Here is a 22,027-nt window from a genome sequence, read left to right as displayed (position 1 = left end):
CTCGTGGAGCTCTTTTAGATATTTGCTCTTTTAGGAAAAAAAGGAAACACTCTTTTAGAGAGAGTGCTGAAGCGCCCAGGGGCGGTCGCGGCGAGACCGCAGAATGGCAGCTGCAGCACGCCGAAGATGAGCAGCACTGAATGGCAACCCCCGCTGATGCGCCGTAACACCAACGCCAGGCTGTTTCTTTACAGACACTCGTGGAGATTCGTCCTAGCAGAAGGCTCGGCTCTGAAGCGAAAAGCTGATGTGCGTTTGCACGCGCTCTCCTTTTATACCCGCGCTGCGGGGCGGGGTGCGCGTGGCGAAACACGCACGCCAACTGTCATTGGCTTGTTTAGTTAACACTCGAAGGTGATTGGGCTCTCGGGCGAGATCCCAATTCGTCAGTCACAACTGACGTAACGTCGAACGTGACTGACTGAAAGGGAACAGGTAATACTGTATGTGACCGAGGTAACAAAGCAATCAATGCTTATGTAACACTCACGTTATGTATTTCTCAGATTTGCTGTACTTCTTTGCGAGGTATTTGACCGATGCTTTGCTGGGGATCTTGACGAAAGACAGCTCTTTACTGTAGCGCGTGATGTTGCACGGAGTCTCGCATGAGCAGTAATCGCTGTCTCTCTCCACCAGGAAATCTGTGTAATAAGATAAATTATAGCACTGCAAACATTGAAATCATGGCTCATCGGAAAGATAAACTGTCATTCATGATAAAAGTTAACTTACCTAGTGCTGGATGTGCACATTCTTTATATAGCCCAGGAGTGCAGTACTGCGCATCACCTGCAGGGGCAGTAAATGTCTAAGTATCATTATTGGGATAAAAATCAATTCTGTCATCATTTTCTCCCGCATGTTGTTCCAAATCTCCTGTTGTATATATTTTGTGTAAATGTTTTGACTTAATTGATGTTTCCAATACAAAGCTGCTGTGAGGCTTCAGAAGACATGGTGTAGTTCATGCCTCTCTATGTACTTTTATTATGTTTTTATATACTTTTTGGAGCTTGCCAGCACACCAGAAATTCGCTTTCATTATATGGAGAAGAAAACATTGTATAAAACAAACTACACAAAAGAAAAACGGTCATATGGACTTGGATGGACATTAGGGTGATTAAATGATGACAGAGTTTTTATTTCCTGTGTGAACTTAGTGTTCAAAATTCCTGCCTTTTCTCAAAAGGTGACTATTAAAACAGTTTTTGTTCATTGAAATAAAGCTGAAATAAAATAAAATAAAAAGTAAAATGAAATAAAAATAAGAGATGAAAAACGTAAACGTGGCAACTAACTGAAACAAATACGTTTAAGTTGAAGGATTAAAATCACGAAAATTAAACCTGAAGTAAAAATAAAGCTAAATACAAAATATATAATATAAATAGCCTCAGTTTTGCCAGAAAACATCTTGGTGATCCCCAAGACTTTTGGGAAAATATTCTGTGGACTGACGAGACAAAAGTTGAACTTTTTGGAAGGTGTGTGTCCCATTACGTCTGGTGTAAAAGTAACACTGCATTTCAGAAAAAGAACATCATACCAACAGTAAAATATGGTGGTGGTAGTGTGATGTCTGGGGCTGTTTTGCTGCTTCAGGACCTGGAAGACTTGCTGTGATAAATGGAACCATGAATTCTGCTGTTTACCAAAAAATCCTGAAGGAGAATGTCCGGCCATCTGTTCGTGACCTCAAGCTGAAGCGAACTTGGGTTCTGCAGCAGGACAATGATCCAAAACACACCAGCAAGTCCACCTCTGAATGGCTGAAGAAAAACAAAATGAAGACTTTGGAGTGGCCTAGTCAAAGTCCTGACCTGAATCCTATTGAGATGCTGTGGCATGACCTTAAAAAGGCGGTTCATGCTCGAAAACCCTCCAATGTGGCTGAATTACAACAATTCTGCATAGATGAGTGGACCAAAATTCCTCCACAGCGCTGTAACAGACTCATTGCAAGTTATCGCAAACGCTTGATTGCAGTTGTTGCTGCTAAGGGTGACCCAACCAGTTATTAGGTTTAGGGGGCAAACACTTTTTCACACAGGGCCATGTAGTTTTGGATTTTGTTTTCCCTTAATAATAAAAACCTTAATTTAAAAACTGCATGTTGTGTTCACTTTTGTTATCTTTTACTAATATTTAAATTTGTTTGATGATCTGAAACATTAAAGTGTGACAAACATGCAAAAAAATAAGAAATCAGGAAGGGGGCCAACACTTTTTCACACCACTGTATATATATATATATAAATGGTAACACTTTACAGTAAGGTTTCCCTAGTTTACATGAACTACCAATGAAAAATAATTCTAAAGCATTTATTTTTATTTATTTATTTAGTTAATGTTAATCGCAACACTTACTAAAGCATTACTAAAATCTAAAGTTGTATTTGTCATTATTAGCTAATGCACTGTGAACTAACATGAACATTTTTTATAAACTAATAACTACAATAAATACTGTAAAATACATTGCTCATTATTAGTTCATGTTAGTTAATGCATTAACTAATGTTAACAAATCAGACCTTATTGTAAAGTGTTACCAAAAAACGAATAAACTGTCAAAAGCACATAACAAAATGACTAAAACGTAAACTAAAAATTAAAATTGAAAATATAAAAATAAACTCAAAACATAAAAGTACTATAATACCATACAAATAATACTTAAATAACACTAGTTCATAAATACACATTTAAAATCAAATAAATAAGTGTGGCTACATTTCGTAAAATCATAAGATTTGTAACATTTAGTAAAATCATAAGTTCTCCCATTATCTTCATTCCCATTATTCATATCCCATTATCTTCATACTATAATACCATACAAATAATACTTAAATAACGCTAGTTCATAAATACACATGTAAAATCAAATAAATAAGTGTGGCTACATTTCGTAAAATCATAAGATTTGTAACATTTTGTAACATTTAGTAAAATCATAAGTTCTCCCATTATCTTCATTTTTTTACAGTGTTCTTGCGCATCATAACGAATATTCAATGGCCAGATTCCTTACTGAAGATATAAATTGCCTCGAGTTAAAATCCCACACTAATATATGTTAATTTAGCTTTTTGTAATCAACTAAATTGCATTTCAGTGCCAGTGGCGGTTTAACAGGAGCAGGTTTAATTTGGTTTCACTGGCTTGATTAACTTGACCTCAAAGCAGCTGGGAACTCAGCTGCTTTTTAGAGACAGATACTTGAAGTACTTATACAAGTACACATCAAAATACCTGCTAGTATGTTATAAATGTGATTATTAAGCACAATTACTGTAACTATATGCGTGCTATCATTAAAGACTGTATAAAGGTGAGGATGTGTGGTTTCAGTCCCATTATATAAATGCATTAAGAAAATGAGAAGGCCATAGACAGCGTAATTTTAGTATTATTTTATTTATATACTGTTATTGTATTTAGTAATATGTTGAATTAGCTTTTATTTTTATATTTTAAATGTAATTTTAGTCATTTTATGTGCTCTTGCAATTTTTTATTAGTTTTTGTAATATTTAGTAAATTCTTTTTTATTTCAGTTTTAGTTGAAGCAATTTTAGTACTTCACCTTATTTATTTCAATTTCCTTTTGTTACCAACTAATATTAAGCTATTTTATTTTATTTCAGCATTATTTCAATTATCAAAATCACTTCAATAGTTTTAGTCAACAGCAACAACACTGATAACAGAAGACACTGATGTTTTAGTATTATTTATATATTACAGTATTTGTTGAAATTTAGAATTTGCTTTTCAATTTTATATTTCCTATTTGTATTTTAAGTTCAGTTTAAGTTTTCATCATTTTATCATGTACTTTTGCCATTTTTATTAACTTTTTATATATTTATAGCTTGTGGTATATAGCTTATATATATATATAGTGGAATATAGTATATAGCGTGTTATTTTTGTAATTTTAGTACTTCAACTTATTTCAGTTAGCTGCTAAGAAAACATTTCTAATTTTCATTTAAGTTTTAGTTTTTCATCTAATATTTATGTTATTTCAGCTTTATTTCAATTACCAAATATATATTTTTAATAGTTTTAGTTTTTAGTAATTTAGTAATAACAAAACTGATAGACAGTAGATAAAGCCATCATGTGAAGCAATTTGAGATTTAATTTCACAGCACAAACAATAAATGAACCTGTTCACCATTTCATGGACTCTTGGAATGTGAAGTGCTGCTGTAATCGGTGCAGTGACTCACCAGGCATATGCACCATACGGCAGTTGCAGTTTTCCACCAGGTAGCGCGTCTCGCAGTCTGTTCGACAGGCGCTGATACTGTACGCTTTGAAGTAATCCGAGCTCGGCGGGGTCGACTTGCAGCTGCCCCATGGAGCAGGAAGGTACACCAGCTGGAAAATAAATAGTACTAGTGTAAAAAAACAAAACAAAACAAAGCAACAACAACAGAAAAAAACTCAATTTAAAGTGCGTATTAACATGACACCCACTCGCTGCTCTTGGCAAGAAACGAACGTCTGGAATCCTGGTGCGACTCCGAAGCCCAGCTGATCTATAAATGGAGGCTCGTCCTGACTGTGAATCTGAACTTTGATTCCCGCCTCAAACGACAAGTCGTCTGTGAGAGGAAAAAGAGAGAGTGAGAGGAAGAATATAGCATGATCTGTTTGTTCCTCGTGCAGTCTCACCTGTCTCTCCCCACACAGGTAAATATTCGTCTTGCTGAATGTCCAGCATGATCTCCAGGCCGTTTCCCATCCCTCCCTTCACGCTGACCAGCGGCGCGCCGGTGTTACCCGAGTTAAAGCTGTAACATTTCCCGTAACGTGTGAATACCTGAAAACACACAGAAGGAAACTAATGCATACCTTTTATATTAATGTTTTGTCTCTAATTTTGTTGTTTATTTCTATTGGGCCAAAGAGTGGAAATAGCGGCATTTTCAGTGCCATTTCTTACACAGAAAACCTTTTATTTGACATAATTTGAAGATAATGTGAGAGATGCTTGCCCGTGCCAAAGTCTGCTTAGTTTGGGAAGAATATTTGAGTGTTTCTTTTTCACTATTTAGGTCTAAATAAATAAATTAATAAATAATCTACCTCATCAGATGGTTCATATACTACAGTAACAAAAAAACGATAAATAAATATAAATTTTCTATAATATATTTGGTATTTTTATATTCAACATTCAAATGTTTGGGGTTGGTAAGTCTCTTCTGCTCACCAAGGCTGCATTTATTTGACTAGAAATACAGTAAATTGTCATTTTAATATTCTGAAATATTATTACAATTTAAAATAGCCATTTTCTATTTGAATATATTTTAAAATAGAATTTATTTCCGTGATGCAAAGCTGAATTTTCAGCAGCCATTGCTCCATGCAGTGTCACATGATCCTTCAGAAATGATTTATTGGTCAATAAATATTTCTTATTATTATCAATGTTGAAATAAAACAGCTTCATATTTCAGCATTTATTTGAAATAGAAATCTTTTGTAACATTACAAATGTCTTTACTGTCACTTTGAATCAATTTAATGTGTTCTTGGCAACATTTATATACTGTATATTGCGCAGCTTATTTGGTCAAGATAACTTGACAAAAATGCTAAATAATAACTTTTGTAATGTGGGGATCATGAGACAAATAAATAATGATTTCTATTCAAGATTTTCGACTGGTTCTCAACTGCTTTTGCTTCCAGACTCTGATCATATTATATTACACAATATATTACCTGGCTGAAACAGTCAAAATGTATTAAGATTTCCACAATATTTAATCTTCCAGCTTCACAGGCCAAATAATAAGCACTATCTTAACATGGCAGTTGCTTTTTATGGTTTTCATTTTTGGTTTTCCCCTGCTGTCAGAAAAGACGTGCAGCTACACTGAAACGATCTGAACGAAATAAAGAGATATTACAAGAGTTGTAACAATTCTGCACACTGTAAAACCCTATTCTTGAAATCTGACACGAGACATAACCAATGAGAGAGCAAGAGAGGAATAAAACATTTTTAAAGTTCATTGTAGACCAGCTGAGAGTTATTAAAGGGAGCCGGTTCCTATGGAAACAGAGACCAGACAGAGTCTGAAAAACACAGAAACGCTTGCACGAACACACACCGGACTCGGTCCTCTCGCTGTGTTCTCTTTGATTCGTTAATGTGTTTCAAGACATTTCCCTTTGAGTACGACTCCATCTGTGTTGAAAACATAGCAGGAGATCCTGAGAGGTTTCCTGTGAGCAGTCAGACCTGCGTCAAATTGACCTCCCCTGCTGTCCACACCAGCATCCATTAGTGAACTCAGCGCGTCCTCCTGAGCGCGTTCTCGACAGCAGGCGAGTGAGACGTCTTCTTCTTCTTGCTTTATGTTACGAGTCCGACTCTCTAACCATTAGGCCACGACTTCCCCCATGCAGTGTGTAACTGCATTCCCACAACTCCACTTCCCATTCATGCAGTGTGTAACACAGCTCTAAGTGAATGAAAACATCCTGCAAAGTTTTAAATCTGAAAGTGCACCGTGTATAAAGTTATTGTCTCTCAAAAGAAAGTCGACTGAATCATTGAAACGAGTCGTTTTTAAAATGAATCCCAAGCTGTTTCATGTTGACGTCAAAGTGAAACATTAGCATATTGCCCGCCCACTTGTTGGTCTTTTCGTGTTGGTCTGAATGAAGATGCAAATTCATTCTTTGCCACTAGGTGCCGCTTTTGGAGCGGTAAAAATAGCGGTTTCCCTGGTAATGCTGTACACAAAGCAGCACTGCGCTCACAAACGCTGCTTTATCAGGCATTAGAGGCATGATGAAATGAAAATGAGACCAATCGGAACAATCACCGCAGATTAGCGTCACGCAAAGGAGGGGCTTGGAAAAATGAATCGTTGAGCGAATACCAAAACCAAAATATGAATTTTTCATTACCCATAATAGGGGCACTTTAAATTGATCAAAAGGGACACTAAAGACTTTTATGACGTTACAAAATAGTTCTATTTCAAATAAACAATGTTCTTTTGAACTTTCTATTACATTTAAGAATCCCAAAAATAAATGTATCATTATTTCCACAATGTTTTCAGCAGTGATAATGTAAAAAAGGCCACACACAGGTTATATTCATGTGTCTTAGTTTCCCTTGCAATACACTACAGTCGACTCAGACGCAGCATCCATCCCGCGAGCCAATCAGCGCTCCGGGCAGGATGCGCAGGTCAGCGGTCCCGCCCACTGAACTGAGTTAGAACGATCGGGAAAGCGGACGGATGCTAGCAGTACTGTAGCGATTTATCTTTGCTAAAGTTGTGTGCGTGCCTATAAAGTAAGTAACAGTCTGTTCATCCATTGCTTTCTGCATTGTTTGTGAACATTTAACTGCTCCGAGTGTTTATAAGTTAATGTATGCGAGTGACAAAGACGAACTAGCGTGGAAGATGTTCGTGTGTGTTTACATACTAGTTTCCTCGCATATATTACCGTTATGTTTAGAAGACATAATCTATCTGCCATTTAATCATCATATGGTTTATTTAATATATTCTTTGTGCAAATATTGTGTTATTATATTTATTGTGACCACTGTTATTTGTTATTTGTACTTATATATTTTTCTTTTATCTTTAATTTGTAGAAAACCGAGATGTCTTCAGTGTACTGAGTTTGTGGTGACAATAAATGGGTTATTCCCGCATACCTGATCATCTGTGTTAAAGTCTCTAACCGGACGCTCCGTAGTGGGTTTGTTATCAACCAATTAACAACCAGGAAGAAGAGCTACCAGTAGCCATTCCTTTTTACAGATAATAATAATATACGTATGTTTCTTGAGCAGCAAATTGGCATATCTGAATGATTCTGAAGGATCATGTGACTTTGAAGACTGCTGAAAATTCAGTTTTTTCAGTTATGTTCAAATACAAAGCAGTTATTTTATTTCAGAATACTACTGTTTTTACTGTAACGTTTAAACAAATAAATGCAGCCTTAGTGAGCAAAAGAGACTTTCAAAAGCATTAAAGAAATCAGATTTTTATAAGTATCGGGTTTCTAAGATTTTTCTCCTAACAAAAACCCAAATCTCAAAAATGTCTCAAACTGTACCCAGATTTGCCAAAATACTAATTTAAGCAAACAATCTTAAGAGATCTTATTATGATCTCAAATATTTCTCAATTTCTTTCAAGACGAAATTTGAGCATCTACCCACAATGATTTTATAGCTGTATGCTCCTACAGTATGTCAAAAACGGTCTTATTTGTATGTATTTTTATTTTACTAAGAAAGAGAGGAACCATCTCAGACAATACAACATCTCTGAGCAAAACAAATTCTCTGGAGCGGTCTTGAAATGTGTTTTTAACTCTACATACAGACACAACATCCTAAAAATACCGCATTCATGGCACAAGACAGCGAGATGCATCATAACAGTTCAAACACATCCATTTAGTTAGCACGTTCACATAGAAAAAAACCTAAAAAACAGAAAAAAAGAAACATTCTGCAGTTTAACTCAGTATCACTCAAGAACATTAATGCACAAATGTATACCGACATCTCGCTGTGACAGCTAACCAGCTTAGATCATTCTGCTAAAAAAAAAAAAAAAAAAGATCATCCAGCCTTGCCAAACTGAAAAGCAGCACTGTTTTCCTGGTTTTCAGAAGGTTTGGGGCACTTGTCAGCTAGGCCAGTTTGTGAAACCAGCACAAACCACCTTAGGCAGTTTTGTTCATCAGGACGGGATCAGATTTGTTGTCTAAAGGCACAAACCCTGTAGCATTTTTTTCCCCTTTCAATCTGTCTGACTGCTTGAATCATGGCTATGCGGGTCCTCATGAGGCCAGATCTGCCCGACATAACCGCCTGATTTAAATCCCCGGTGCATGAGAGACCTGTGCGCCGCAGGAGCTGAGGAGAAATAATTACACCAGTAAAACAGCAGAGAGAAAGATAGATGGAGGACACTGGCATGGAGAGAAACAGACTGATCTGGATGATCATGTCCACTGGCTGATAAACTGAAAACAAGACTAAAGAATAAAAACTTTGGGGGATATTTATCCACAAAACTTCTGGATGATTGACTGTTAAAAAGTTGTTACCATTACATTGCTATGCAGTTGATAGTGTGCAGAGATGTTGCTAGGTGTTTTTTTACTGGCTCAAGTCAAATTAAATGTAGCTGAGTTTGTTTCTTCATGGGAACAGATTTGGAGAAATGTAGCATTACGTCACTTGCTCACCAATGGATCCTCTGCGGTGAATGGGTGCCGTCAGAATGAGAGTCCAAACAGCTGATAAAAACATCACAATAATCCACAAGTAATCCACATCACTCCAGTCCATCAGTTAACATCTTGTGAAGTGAAAAGCTACTGTAAGAAACAAATCCATCATTTAGGTATTTTTAATTTCAAACTGTTGCTTCTGGCTAAAGTCTTTTCACTTTCTCCACTGTAAAGTCGTCTTATCTGAATCAGGAGAGAAATGTGCACAGATCAAACACAGTTTACAAGCAAAAACAGTCCAAAACAGTTCTAAACAAATATGTTGGTGGATTTTGATGCGAGAGGACAACAGGGGGTGGAATTTTCCTTATGGATAAAGGACTCATATTTTGGTCAGAAGCAATGGTTTACATTTAATGTCCTAATGATGGATTTGTTTCTTACAAACATGCAGCTTTTCGCTTCACAAGTTGTTAATTGATGGACTGGAGTGGTGTGGATTACTTGTGGATTATTGTGACGTTTTTATCAGCTGTTTGGACTCTCATTCTGACGGCACCCATTCACCGCAGAGGATCCATTGGTGAGCAAGTGACGTAATGCTACATTTCTGCAAACTCATTTACACCTTGGATGACCTGAGGGCGAGTAAATTCCCAGCAAATATTCATTTTTGGATTTACTATTCCTTTAAATAATGGGACCTTATTGTAAAGCATTGCCATTTTTCACCAACAATACTTTTCATCCTTGGGCGAAACAGTCTGGTTGCTTAGAAAAGTAATAGCACACCTCTCCTTGATATGTCACATAAATAAAAACAACCTTCAACCACCAGAACACCCTAACATTTGCATAGCAACACTTAGAACACCCTAGCAACTGGATAACAATATCTTATTATCGTGGCAATGACTGGCATTGCACAAGCAAGCAGCACTCATTTCTGAATGTCTGCAAACTGTTCTTTGCATGAATTATTGCATCAGCATAAAATGCCAAGTAAAAACTTTAGAAACAAATGTCAGTTCCTTATTTTGTCACTACCAGCTTTTTAATGTACGTCTTAAAATAATTTAATGGGTAACTGTGTTAAAGATGCATAGATTAGTCACCTAGTGTTTGATAGCCTGTGCATTTCTCATTGGTCTTCATTCTTTATGCAAACACCCCCACCACCACCGTCACCCGGTCTCTCCTTCGGCAACACTCTGGAGTCCAATTATCTGTCATGATTTGCTGTAAACATAATTTACGTGGGGTGGGAGCACAGACGGCATGCAAAGGCACTTTAATCACTGTCTCATTACCATGTGAGATTATTCATTGCACAATCATTTATTCATCTGTGGCTGAAGATCTGAAACATTGACTTTGGATATTAAAGAAATCTCCATGCAGAAAAGGGGACGTGTGTGACTGTGATCTGTTCTTTTTCTCACGCAGCTCTATATTTTATTACATGTCGGCTAGTATTTTATGGTTTCTCTTATGCTTACCAAGGTTGCATTTATTTGACCCAAAATAAAGTAAAATTGTGAAATATTATAACAATTTAAAATAACTTTTATATTTGAATATGTTTTAAAAGGTAATTTATTCCTGTGATTCAAAGCTGAATTTTCAGCATCATTACTCCAGTCTTCAGTGTCACATGATCCTTCAGAAATCATTCTAATATGCTGATTTGCTGCTCAAGAAACATTTCTTCTTATTATTAATGTTGAAAACAGTTGTGCCGCTTCATATTTTTGTGGAAACTGAGATTTTCAAGATTCTTTAATAAATAGAAAATTCAAAAGAACAGATTTTTTTGTAACATTCTAAATGTCTTTACTGTCATTTTTGATCGATTTAATTAATCTGTGCAACATTATTATTATTATTATTTACTTGTTTTCCCATGTTTTTCAAAAAGTCCAAATTATGTTAATTGTTGGGCGTTACATTTTTAAATAGTATTAGAAATGGCAGGAAATTTGTGGCATAACAGAGATCACTTATTGCACAAAATGTGAGACAGCTAAATATTACGTTTTGAAATTATTAAAATAAGAGCTTATAAAACAGCTTTTTACTACAATTAATTAAATATCAATTCAACAGATAAAATGATGATACAGAAATTACAGATACGGAACAGAAAATCAAGACCTCTGATGACAGATCAAGAAAATCATCAGATATTTCAAGTTTTTTAAAGAACTAGTTACTTTTGTGAAAACTTGGACAAGATTTCTGCCTTCAGTGATTAAAAAAAAATATTTAAAAAATCACCAAGTTCACCCTATTTGTGGAAAGCGCCAAATAAAGCAGTTTGGAGAGTATATAAACAACATTTGAGCCAAATGACTTCCGTCATCAAGGCCAATGAAGCAAGCAATTCCCCTCCCAGAACGAAACCCATCAAGCATTTAATTGTAGCTACGCAGGGATGAAAACCACAAAATAGAGCCGGCTGGCCATGAAGACAGACCGAGGAGAGCCATCTCTCCAATTCCATTAACAATTACAAAAACTCTGGTGCACTTCACTGGGCTATTTTTTCCCAAAGCACTGAGTCAGTAAAGACAGAGATAAAGAAGAGACTGTCCCAGACACCCTCTCTCACACAACACACCATCTCTGATATTTAACACTGACCTATTTTCAAGGCTGCAGGGTATTTTGAACCATGCTGTGGGAGTTTTTAAAGTGGCCTAGGGCAAGCGAGATTGTAGGCTTTCTTCAAAAGCCTGGCATGGAAGGTGAGCTAAAGTCATCGGGGAATAAGAAACATGCAGAGGTTTTGGGAGACTCTTTGCTCATCAGGGAACTACTAATGCTGTTATACAAGCATTTATATTTAGAGATGGAAAAATCCCTGTACAATATGCTCATGTTGGCATTTGGGTAAGTAGGGCATTATCACCAACACACACAAAAGACTTCAGATGGGGATGGGGGGAGTCAGTTCCACATGTCGCCATGGAAACTTGGAGAGAAACATGGTTGGTTACATCACCAAAGCAACCTTTTCAGCACCATAGTCCTCATAGTGTCATAGTGAACTCTTGCTCTGACGCTAGTTTTCAGTAATGAGCTGCTGCTCACATCTGCTCTCATCGCTTACAGTTAAACATTTAGGTCCGAGTCACTGGCTTCTCAGACACAAAAAGTACTGTAGTAGTGGTTTCATATGGTAATACCATGGTACACTGATATACAGTATATAGTATTGAATCATCACCACATGCATGTATCTTGGTATTATATGCATGGCAAGTACACTGTAAAAAAAGATTTTTCAAGGTTGTAAATAAAACAAAAGATTACTGGAGTAGGTTTTAGAAGAAGGTTATGGATGCTTGTTTACTCCATGGGATAAAAAATTTGGTAAAATTATAAAAAAAGGTAATTGTGACTATTTAATCTTACAACTGACCCTTCGCATGGAGCTTGATTGACAGGCGATCCAACCAATCATAACACCATATCCGCCATTTTGTCCGACAAACAAACCAGACAGGAGAGTAGATTAACATCGGTGGACTTGAACTTGAAAAATTGTGTGTACTGACATCTTTCCGTGGCTGAAATAAAATACCTTCTGATGTTCGTTCATGTTTATTTTGCGCTTTAACTAGTATAGAGCAAGAGATGATCGGTTCATGCGCTGCTTAAACTGAGGCTCTACAGCAGTCGGTCACGACAAATAAGGAGCCATAAATGGTATTTACTGTTTGAATTTCTTAAAAAATGACAAAATTTGAAAGCTGAGGCTTTGTTTTACACCAAAATAACATGCTCTGTCTTGTCTGTCAGCGCGTTGTCAGTTTCCTCTTTGCTCCGCAATGTATTTTCTCTGTGTGAGAACACGATGTGTGGCGTGAGAACGGCATGGCTTGTCGGACATTAACTGCGTTATGTGTTATCTTTGTGAAGGGTCAATTCAAACTTTTATATTCAATTCATTTCTGAGTTTATATCTCGTATTTAGACTTATTCCTCACAATTCAGAGTTTATATCTCACAATTCTGACTTTTTTCCTGATTCTGAGTTTACATCTCATAACGCAGACAATTTTATCACAATTCTGAGTTTATATCTCACAATTTAGACTTATTCCTTGCAGTTCTGACTTTATATTTTGCAATTTAGACTTATTCCTTGCAATTCTGAGTTTATATCTCACAATTCTGACTTTTTTCCTCACAATTCTGAGTTTACATCTCGTAACGCAGACAATTTCCTCACAATTCTGAGTTTACATCTCGTAACGCAGACAATTTTCTCACAATTCTGAGTTTACATCTCGTAACGCAGACAATTTTCTCACAATTCTGAGTTTACATCTCGTAACGCAGACAATTTTCATACAATTCTGAGTTTACATCTCGTAACGCAGACAATTTTCTCACAATTCTGAGTTTACATCTCGTAACGCAGACAATTTCTTACAATTCTGAGTTTACATCTCGTAACGCAGACAATTTCTTACAATTCTGAGTTTATCTCTCGCAATTTAGGGTGCTTTCACACTAGCACTTTTGGTCCGCACCCGTGTTCGATTGACGTCAGAGTTCGGTACGTTTGGATGATGTGAACGCTGTCTTCAGAACTCGGGTGTGCACCCACGAACCGTACCCGAGTCCGTAAGGCAGACGTAAGTGCCGTTATGTACTGAAGCTTTGGAAACAAAACCAACGGTTCAAAAGCATATATATAAAATTGAAGAGAGCAATGCTACACATTTTGCCGTCTTCTCCTGTGCCATCGTTACTAAGCAACGGTGTAAACAGCTGCTGGCTTGATGACGCAAACGAACTGCGGTTCGGACCCAAATAATATAATGTGAACACAGTCCAGCGGGGGCAGGGGGAGGGGGGAGCAATCGAACTCGGGTTCGGACCAAGCAATCGAACCAAGTGTGAAAGCACCCTTAGACTTATTCCTCGCTCTTCTGAGTTTATACCTCACAATTCAGACTTTTCCCCTCACAATTCAGAATTTATATCTCATAATTCTGACTTTTTTTCTCACAATTCTTAGCTTATATCTCACACTTCAGACTTTTTTCGCAATTCTGAGTTTTTTATTTCACAATTCAAACTTTTTTCCCCAAATCTGAGAATTCAGAGGAAAAAAGTTAGAATTTCATTTTTAATTCATTGTTACTTGTTTACTTTCTTTGTAAATATTTGTAAAATAAGTCATTTCTGAGTTAAAACTGTTTCAAAGTAAGCATACACCAATTTCTTTTCAATGTGCTTAAAAGACTACATGGCACATGGCACATATACACTATTTTCCTAATTAATGCTGTTCAGTTGCTTTGACACAATCTGTATTGTTAAAAGCGCTATATAAATAAAGGTGACTTGACTTGACTTGACATGCACAAAAAAACTTGGTATTCATGTTTATTTTCCGCTGCAGTGGTCGGGTCAATAGTTCAAATTTTTACTTATTGCAGTTCAGATTTGACAGACTTTAATTTGCATTCCTGTAGTTCAATTGGAAGCGCCTGGTACTAGCACTGCCAAGGTCATGGGTTTGATTCCCAGAAAACACTTCACAGATCAAATCTTTTAATTTGTTTTGACAAAAGTATCTGCCACACACATAAATGCATTTGCCCTGGCAAACATTTTAATTTACCATCTTCTTTAAAGGGGTCCTAATTATGCTCTTTTACAAAGCCTTGATTTTGTTTTGGGGGTGTACTGGAACAGGCTCTCATACTAGGTTGTTCGAAAAACACATTATTTTTCACATATTTTACATTACTACAACACCTCTCTCCCAGATCTTTTTTATGCTCAAACAGCAACATTACAGACTAACTATAGTTGAAAAAGTGAAAAAGCATAATAGGACCCCAAAGCCATACAGAAGATTTTCTGGGCAAAGATAAACAAAACTGTGTTCTTACTTGACACGATTCAATACGGAAAGCCTACAATATGAAAATATATATTTTGCATGTTTATGTCTTTTAAAGAATAGAAATTTCTGCTACTATTCTGATGGATACTTACTTGCTCAAATAACTTTTTTTTTTCAGGTAATGCATCAAACCATCAGAAAAAACAACTCTGCAAGCTACAGTTGGTGATAGAAAGGCTTGTCTTTTGAACTTTCATGGTCTTTTGAATTCATTAATTGATCAAAGTAAGAAATGTTTCTTAAGAAGCAAATCAGTATACTCTACACGCAAACTGAACTGAATTGACAGTTCTGGCCAAACCTCCCTCACATTAGCCTCAGGCCATCATGCCATCCTTACAGTTGAGCTCTGGTTGTACCATGTAGATGGACACATTAAAAGAAAAGGGTATTTTTTTGTTGCTTTTTGTTAGTGTTGCTGAAATGAAAGCCATAAAACAACTCAACAGCACAATGTGAACCCTGGGAAATCTCGAGAACTACAAACTTCATTCCAGCGGCGTAAATGATTGGACTGTCAAATATCACACCCCAGCATTTGGCTGAAACCTAGAAAAAGCCTTGAGCGCTTCGAGAGATTTGCATCAAATAAATACACCAGGGCTGCAGAATGGGACTTGAAGTGAAAAGAGCTCAAAGAAATCTATCACTGTGCATCCCTAGAGTGCCTCACCACGCTGACGTCTTCGGGTCGACACGGAGAACCTCTGAACTGGCAGGAGAGCAGCATGTCTTTTATGTCATGTCCTGTTCTATTATAGAACTCCCACATGTTGAAGGGTCGCGGCTTGAAGGAGCGAAAGTCTGCTTTGCTCTTGAGAACCTCCATCACGCTTTCTTCAACCAGGTGAGCGTCCCGAATCTCATGTCTATAGAGACAGGCAACAAAAAAAAACAGAAGAACATGAGAGTACACTCTTAAAACTAAAATTTCTCAATAGGTTTTATTGCAGCGATGCTGTAGAAGAACCATTTTTGGCTCCCAAAAGAACCTTTCAATGAACCTTTTCCACTATAAAGAACCTTTAATGCAATGAAAAAGTTCCATGGATATTAAAGCTTTTATTAAGTTGGCAAACCTAGTGCAAAATGCATTGCTTTAATATTGTTTTTTTTAATGAACTTTTTATTAAGAGTTTGTTTGTGTTTAACGTCATGCCAGCTTTTGTGGTGAGAAACATTTATGGCTTAATTATATGTGACCCTGGAGCACAAAACCAGTCTTAAGTCGCTGGGGTATATTTGTAGCAATAGCCAAAAATACATTGTATGGGTCAAAATTATACATTTTTCTTTTATGCCAAAAATCAATAGGATGTTAAGTAAAGATCATGTTCCATGAAGATATTTTGTAAATTTCCTACCATAAATATATCAAAACTCTTTAAAGGCAATTTTCTCAGTATTTAGATTTTTTTGCACCCTCAGATTCCAGATTTTCAAATAGTTGCATATCGGCCAAATATTGTCCCATCCTAACAAATCATACATCAATGGAAAGCTTATTTATTCAGCTTTCAGATGGTTCTCAATTTCGAAAAACTGACACTTAAGACTGGTTTTGTGGTCCAGGGTCATATATCAGGTTTTTACAATTTATTTTCACTAAAAACTCTAAAAATGTATTTGGCATAACTCTGTTAAAAATCTCTTCGAAAGAGTTGACTGAATCAAAAAAGTTCTCTCACAGGGTTAAAACCAGCACAATCTAATAAAACATGCTTCATTGATAAAGGGTTTTGGCAGAGAGAACATGTTAGAGGATCTTCTCCTAGTATTGAAAACTTGTGTGTCATCCTGGAATGACCTATTCTAAAGTGGGTATAAACAATCTGGTCCCTTCGGTTGGAACCCATCACATGTCGGAATACTGATAGACATTTCTTTTTCCAACATTGGGGCTAATTTCATGGAGTTTATTCATTGTATATAGATCTTTTTATTAAGTAGTAAAAAAGAAATGTATTTAAAATACATTTATTTCATACTAAGTATAGTTCAAATCTATTAATATATTAACTGCCATATCACTCCAGACTTACTGATATAGAAATTATAATTAAATTTATTTGGAGTACTATATTCAGTATTTTTTATATTATATTTTATATTTTTTACTACATTTTTTATATTTTTCATTCATTCTTCATGTTTCACAGAAGAAAGTTATGCAAATCATTAACTAAAGCTATAAAAAAAAGCTTTTTGTTAACTGAAATAAAGCTGAAATAAAATATATACATTAGATGAAAAACAAAAGCACATTGCAAAACGACTAAAAATGAAGTTAAAATTAAACTGAAAACTGAAAATACAAAAATAAAAGCTAAAATTGTATATAAATAATACTAGAATAACACTAGGATGTATGTCACATTATGGAAGAAAAGAGCTGTTGCAAAATTCTTCAGCTTTTTTGTGTTCCACAGAAGAAAAGAAGTCAATTTTAGTAAAAGTCAGGTTTTAGTAAATTATGACAGAACAGGTTCTATAGTATAAAGACATACAGAATTTAGAGGCAAACTCTAGATTGAATCTCAATTTGACTACACTCATAACTGAGCCTAAATGATGGCACAATGTCAATATTTATTTTGTGCCCTTGATGCAGCAAAGCTGTGCATGCTCTTTTCAGCTGTCCGTTGAGGAAGAAGGAGAGTCGCATGTCGAAAAGTGCCACACTAGACCAAATACAGAATAAAATTGAGAAAAAGAGAGAGTGTGTGTCACTGTGCAGAAGCACTTGGAATGCAGAAGCAGGCGTGACTGAAGTCCAACTCAAACCCACATCACATCACAGCTGCCGGGTGTTACAACACTGCAGTAACTAAATCACGACTTCCTGATGCCAGATGGAAGCGGATACTGATTCTCATGCCAAAGATTTCATTTTAATATGATTTTTTAATTTGGGAGTTGCACTTCAGCAATCCAGAAAAGACCCATATAATCTGATGATACACGGTCTACATGTCTCTTAAAAATAAAGGTTCTTTATTGGCATGTATGGTCCTGTAAAGAACCTTTAGCATCCAGTGAACCTTTCCATTGGACAAAAGGTTCTTTATATTAGAAAAAGGTTCTTTAAATGATTAAAATCTTCTTAAAGGAATAGTTCACCCAAAAATGAAAATTTGTTGAAAATTTACTCAGGCCATCCAAGATGTTTGATGAGTTTGTTTTTTTCATCAGAACAGATTTGGAGAAATTTTGCATAACATCACTTGCTCACCAATGGATCCTCTGCAGTGAATGGGTGCCGTCAGAATGAGAGTCCAAACAGCTGATAAAAACATCACAAAAATCCACACAAGTAATCCATCGTCTTATTAAGCAAAAAAACTGTGTTTGTGATAAAAACATGTCTTAATGATTAATTTATTTCATTTTAAACAATGGTCTCTGCCTGGCTAAAATATGATTCCTCTATCAATAATATTGCTTCCTCTAGTGAAAAAGTCATCTCATCTGAATCAGGAGAGAAACATGCACAGATAAAGCACTGTTTACAAGCCAAAACAGTCCTAAATAAATATGTTGGTAGATTTTGATGTGAGAGGACAACTGGAGTTCTGCACTGGAGGAAGCGTTATTATGGATTAGTGGCCCGTATTTTGGCCAGAAGAGACTGTTTAAAGTTAAAACGCCTTAATGATGGATTTGTTTCTTACAAACATACAGCTTTTCATTTCACAAGACATTAATTTATGGACTTGAGTGTTGTGGATTACTGTGATGTTTTTATCAGCTGTTTGGACTCTCATTCTGACGGCACCCATTCACTGCAGAGGATCCATTGGTGAGCAAGTGATGTGATGCTAAATTTCTTCAAATCCATTCTGATCTACAAACTCATCTACATCTTGGACGGCCTGAGGAATGGCCTTAATTCTCGGGTGAACTATTCCTTTTGATCACTGACAGTTTCTTTGTGAAACCAAAAATGTTTTTTCTATCTATGGCATCGCAGCAAAACCCCTACTGGACTGCACTTTCCACGATTAAAAAATGAACAATAATCAGACTGCATCTTTCAATTTGCCAGAAAAGCACTTAGGATGAAGAGGCAGGAGCGACAGAAATATATACAATATCATGACTTCAGCATCAGGGACTTCCCAGAGCTCTGCATTTTCATTTCCGCTCCTCAAGTTCAATAAAAGCACGCTAATCATTTACACTCCAGTGTGCTTGTGCATTCATGCAGGGAATACGAGAGCATAATCTACTGAGCGAGTGACTCATGCTCATTATTAAAACTTAACCACAGCCCCTCGACTGATACACATTCACCAACCTGGAGTTGAGCAGCGCCAGCAGCTCGCCCGCGTGGTACAGGTCATTGCGTGTGATCCTGCTGAAGCGGATGGAGTTGAGATTGCAAATCGTCACCGCTGGGAAAACCATCATGGGCGTCGTGATCTCGTCCAGCTTGGTGACGTGAGGGTACTCCAGGTAGAACTGAATGCGATCGACGCAGACGTACATGAGAAAAGTCAGTGAGCTGAGGAAAAACACCACCCAGAGGCAGCATTTGGCCGTGATCTTCTCATAGGAGAAGATATGAGAGATGCCGTGTAGAGTCGAGGTGTGAGCGAACACTTGGAGGGGAGGCGGCTGGTCGTAATCAATGTCCATAGCTTCCACTTTGAGATCCATCACTGATGTTTTCATCACACAGTTCTTCCACCGCAAAGCTGCGAAACTCTCCCTAAGACGTTAAAAACAGAGACACACATTTTACTTCAATAGTTCTTGCGATCATAAATGAGTGATCATTCAGCAAAGACGTAATTTTGGGATGAAACTATTAAGGTGGGCTGGAAACTCTAAGGCTGGTGGTTAAAATCCCACAAGTGTTGATTCGTGAAAGGTCACTAGTTGTTTTTTAGTATTATTAATTTACCATCATAGCTTTTTTATTTTAAATGAGGTTTTCTTTGTATTTTCAGTTTTATTTTTTAGTTAATGTTGTTACATGCTTTTGAGATTTTAAGTTAAAAGTTTAGCTTTAATTCATTTTTATCAACAAGTCATTTTAGTACTTCTAGTACTCATTTAGATTCCAAGGTAACATTTCTAATTTTCATTTAAGCTTTTAATCTGACATAATATTTAATTATTTTTCATATCTTATTAATATTATATTTTAATATTATTAATTTACCATTATAGCTTTTTATTTTAAATTAACTTTATTTATATTTTCAGTTTTCAATATTAATTTTAGTTAACGTTTTAATCATTTTGTTATATGATTTTATCATTTTTAATTTTCATTTATTTTTTGAGTACTTCAAATTCAACTTATTTCAGTTAGATTCCAAGGCAACATTTCTAATTTTCGCTTACATTTTTCCATCTAATATGATATTTTATTCATTTTTTATTTTCATATTTGATTAATATAATATTTTATTCATCTAATATGTAATATTTTATTCCAGTTTTATTTCCCAAAATGATTTTTAGACAGTGTATAAAGCCATCGTGTGAAGCAATTTGACATTTTATTTCCCATCACGGACAATAAATGATTCTGTTCACTATATTTTAAGATTACGTTTTGCATCTAATATTAATATTTTATTATTCACTAACAAAAATAAAAACGGTTTTTGACAGTTTTATTTTTAATTAACAATATCAACACTGATACACAAATCAAGTTACTCTCAGAGAACTGCGTTTATAAAAAGTGAAATGACTAATTATCAAACACAATGCCATCTTGCCATCTCCCTAAAAAGCTATGTCCCAAGATCAGGGGCCTTCAACAGGGGGGCTGTCAATCATTGTCTGAAGCAGAAATGTAGTAAAATTAAAACATAATGTGCAAGTATAAGTCACAGTACATCAATGCTTCTTCTCTGTATATAGTTCAGACACCTACAGAGAGCTTGTAAAGGGCAATTTGCTGCCTATGCCAAGTTCCCAATAGCATTTAATTATAGTCTACAGACCAGCTGACAGGAAAATCTCATAATCAGAACAACATATTGCAGCCCCAAATCAAATATGTTAGCATAAAGACAACTAGAGCCTTTTTTGGCATTAATTTGTGACATTATTTTCATAACAATTAAGCAGGCACCCATTCTCGTTAACATAATACAAAATAAGATAGATAGATAGATAGATAATTTCAGTTGTAAAATAGGCCTATGTATAAATATTTTGTTTAATTAGTAAAATTAAAATATAATGCGTACAGGACAATTCTCATTACTGCATTAAAATCTAATGAGAATCATCAACGAGAATAAAAACTCTAAAGCTAAACATCTGGGCTCATTTAAATCAAGAAAATTGTGTGAGAAAGCTTAATTTTATTTTTTTTAAATGTCACAACTCAAAAAATAATAATAATAGTACAAAAAATCTTCCCATTTTAATTTTAGGGTGAGATGCGACTTGTTTTCGTTGACCTTTCGTGAGAAGCACAGTCTCAGGTGAAACGCGCCAAATCACGATTCGATTTTTTTGGGCTTGTTACATTGTGTCACGCAACAGAAGCCCACAGACAGTCAAAGCGCGACAGTGATTGGAACAGCAGCGTCACTTGTAGCACACGAGCGTTTACCTGAAGCACTTCAGAAGAAAGATGCTGGACCTGAAAAGCGATGCCAGTTATCCGAACATTTCTCCGGCGTTCGCGCAGAAATCAGCCGATCCCGCCGTCCATCCGACAGACTGACGGAAAGCCATATCTGTGAGGAAATGATGCTTCGCACGCTGGACGCTCTCGTGTGACGATCCTGAAGCTCTAATGGAGGAAGCCAGCCAAGGATCGTGAGTGTAAGCGAGAGAGAGGGAGAGAGAGAGAGAGAGAGAGAG

General features: G+C 36.1%; 1 protein-coding gene across 1 annotated transcript in view; it reads right to left on the bottom strand.

Annotated features, from left to right (window-relative positions):
- The window catches only part of asic1a (acid-sensing (proton-gated) ion channel 1a), a 27,736-nt gene extending 5,748 nt beyond the window's left edge, over window positions 1-21,988 (bottom strand). The window contains exons 1-8 of the mRNA XM_016497490.1: window positions 21,774-21,988; window positions 19,488-19,901; window positions 15,864-16,059; window positions 4,699-4,846; window positions 4,501-4,628; window positions 4,251-4,401; window positions 736-792; window positions 491-644 (exon numbers count right to left, since the gene is read on the bottom strand). Coding sequence (XP_016352976.1) covers window positions 491-644; window positions 736-792; window positions 4,251-4,401; window positions 4,501-4,628; window positions 4,699-4,846; window positions 15,864-16,059; window positions 19,488-19,864 — 1,211 coding nt within the window. The 5' untranslated portion in view covers window positions 19,865-19,901; window positions 21,774-21,988. The remainder of the gene's footprint in view (window positions 1-490; window positions 645-735; window positions 793-4,250; window positions 4,402-4,500; window positions 4,629-4,698; window positions 4,847-15,863; window positions 16,060-19,487; window positions 19,902-21,773) is intronic.
- Between the last annotated feature and the right edge of the window lie 39 nt (window positions 21,989-22,027).

The sequence above is a fragment of the Sinocyclocheilus anshuiensis genome, unplaced genomic scaffold, assembly GCF_001515605.1.
Source record: "Sinocyclocheilus anshuiensis isolate Anshui unplaced genomic scaffold, SAMN03320099.WGS_v1.1 scaffold1083, whole genome shotgun sequence".
Classification (NCBI taxonomy): domain Eukaryota; kingdom Metazoa; phylum Chordata; class Actinopteri; order Cypriniformes; family Cyprinidae; genus Sinocyclocheilus; species Sinocyclocheilus anshuiensis.
Note: the sequence above shows the minus strand (reverse complement) of the source record. Positions and strands in the feature narration are given on the sequence as shown.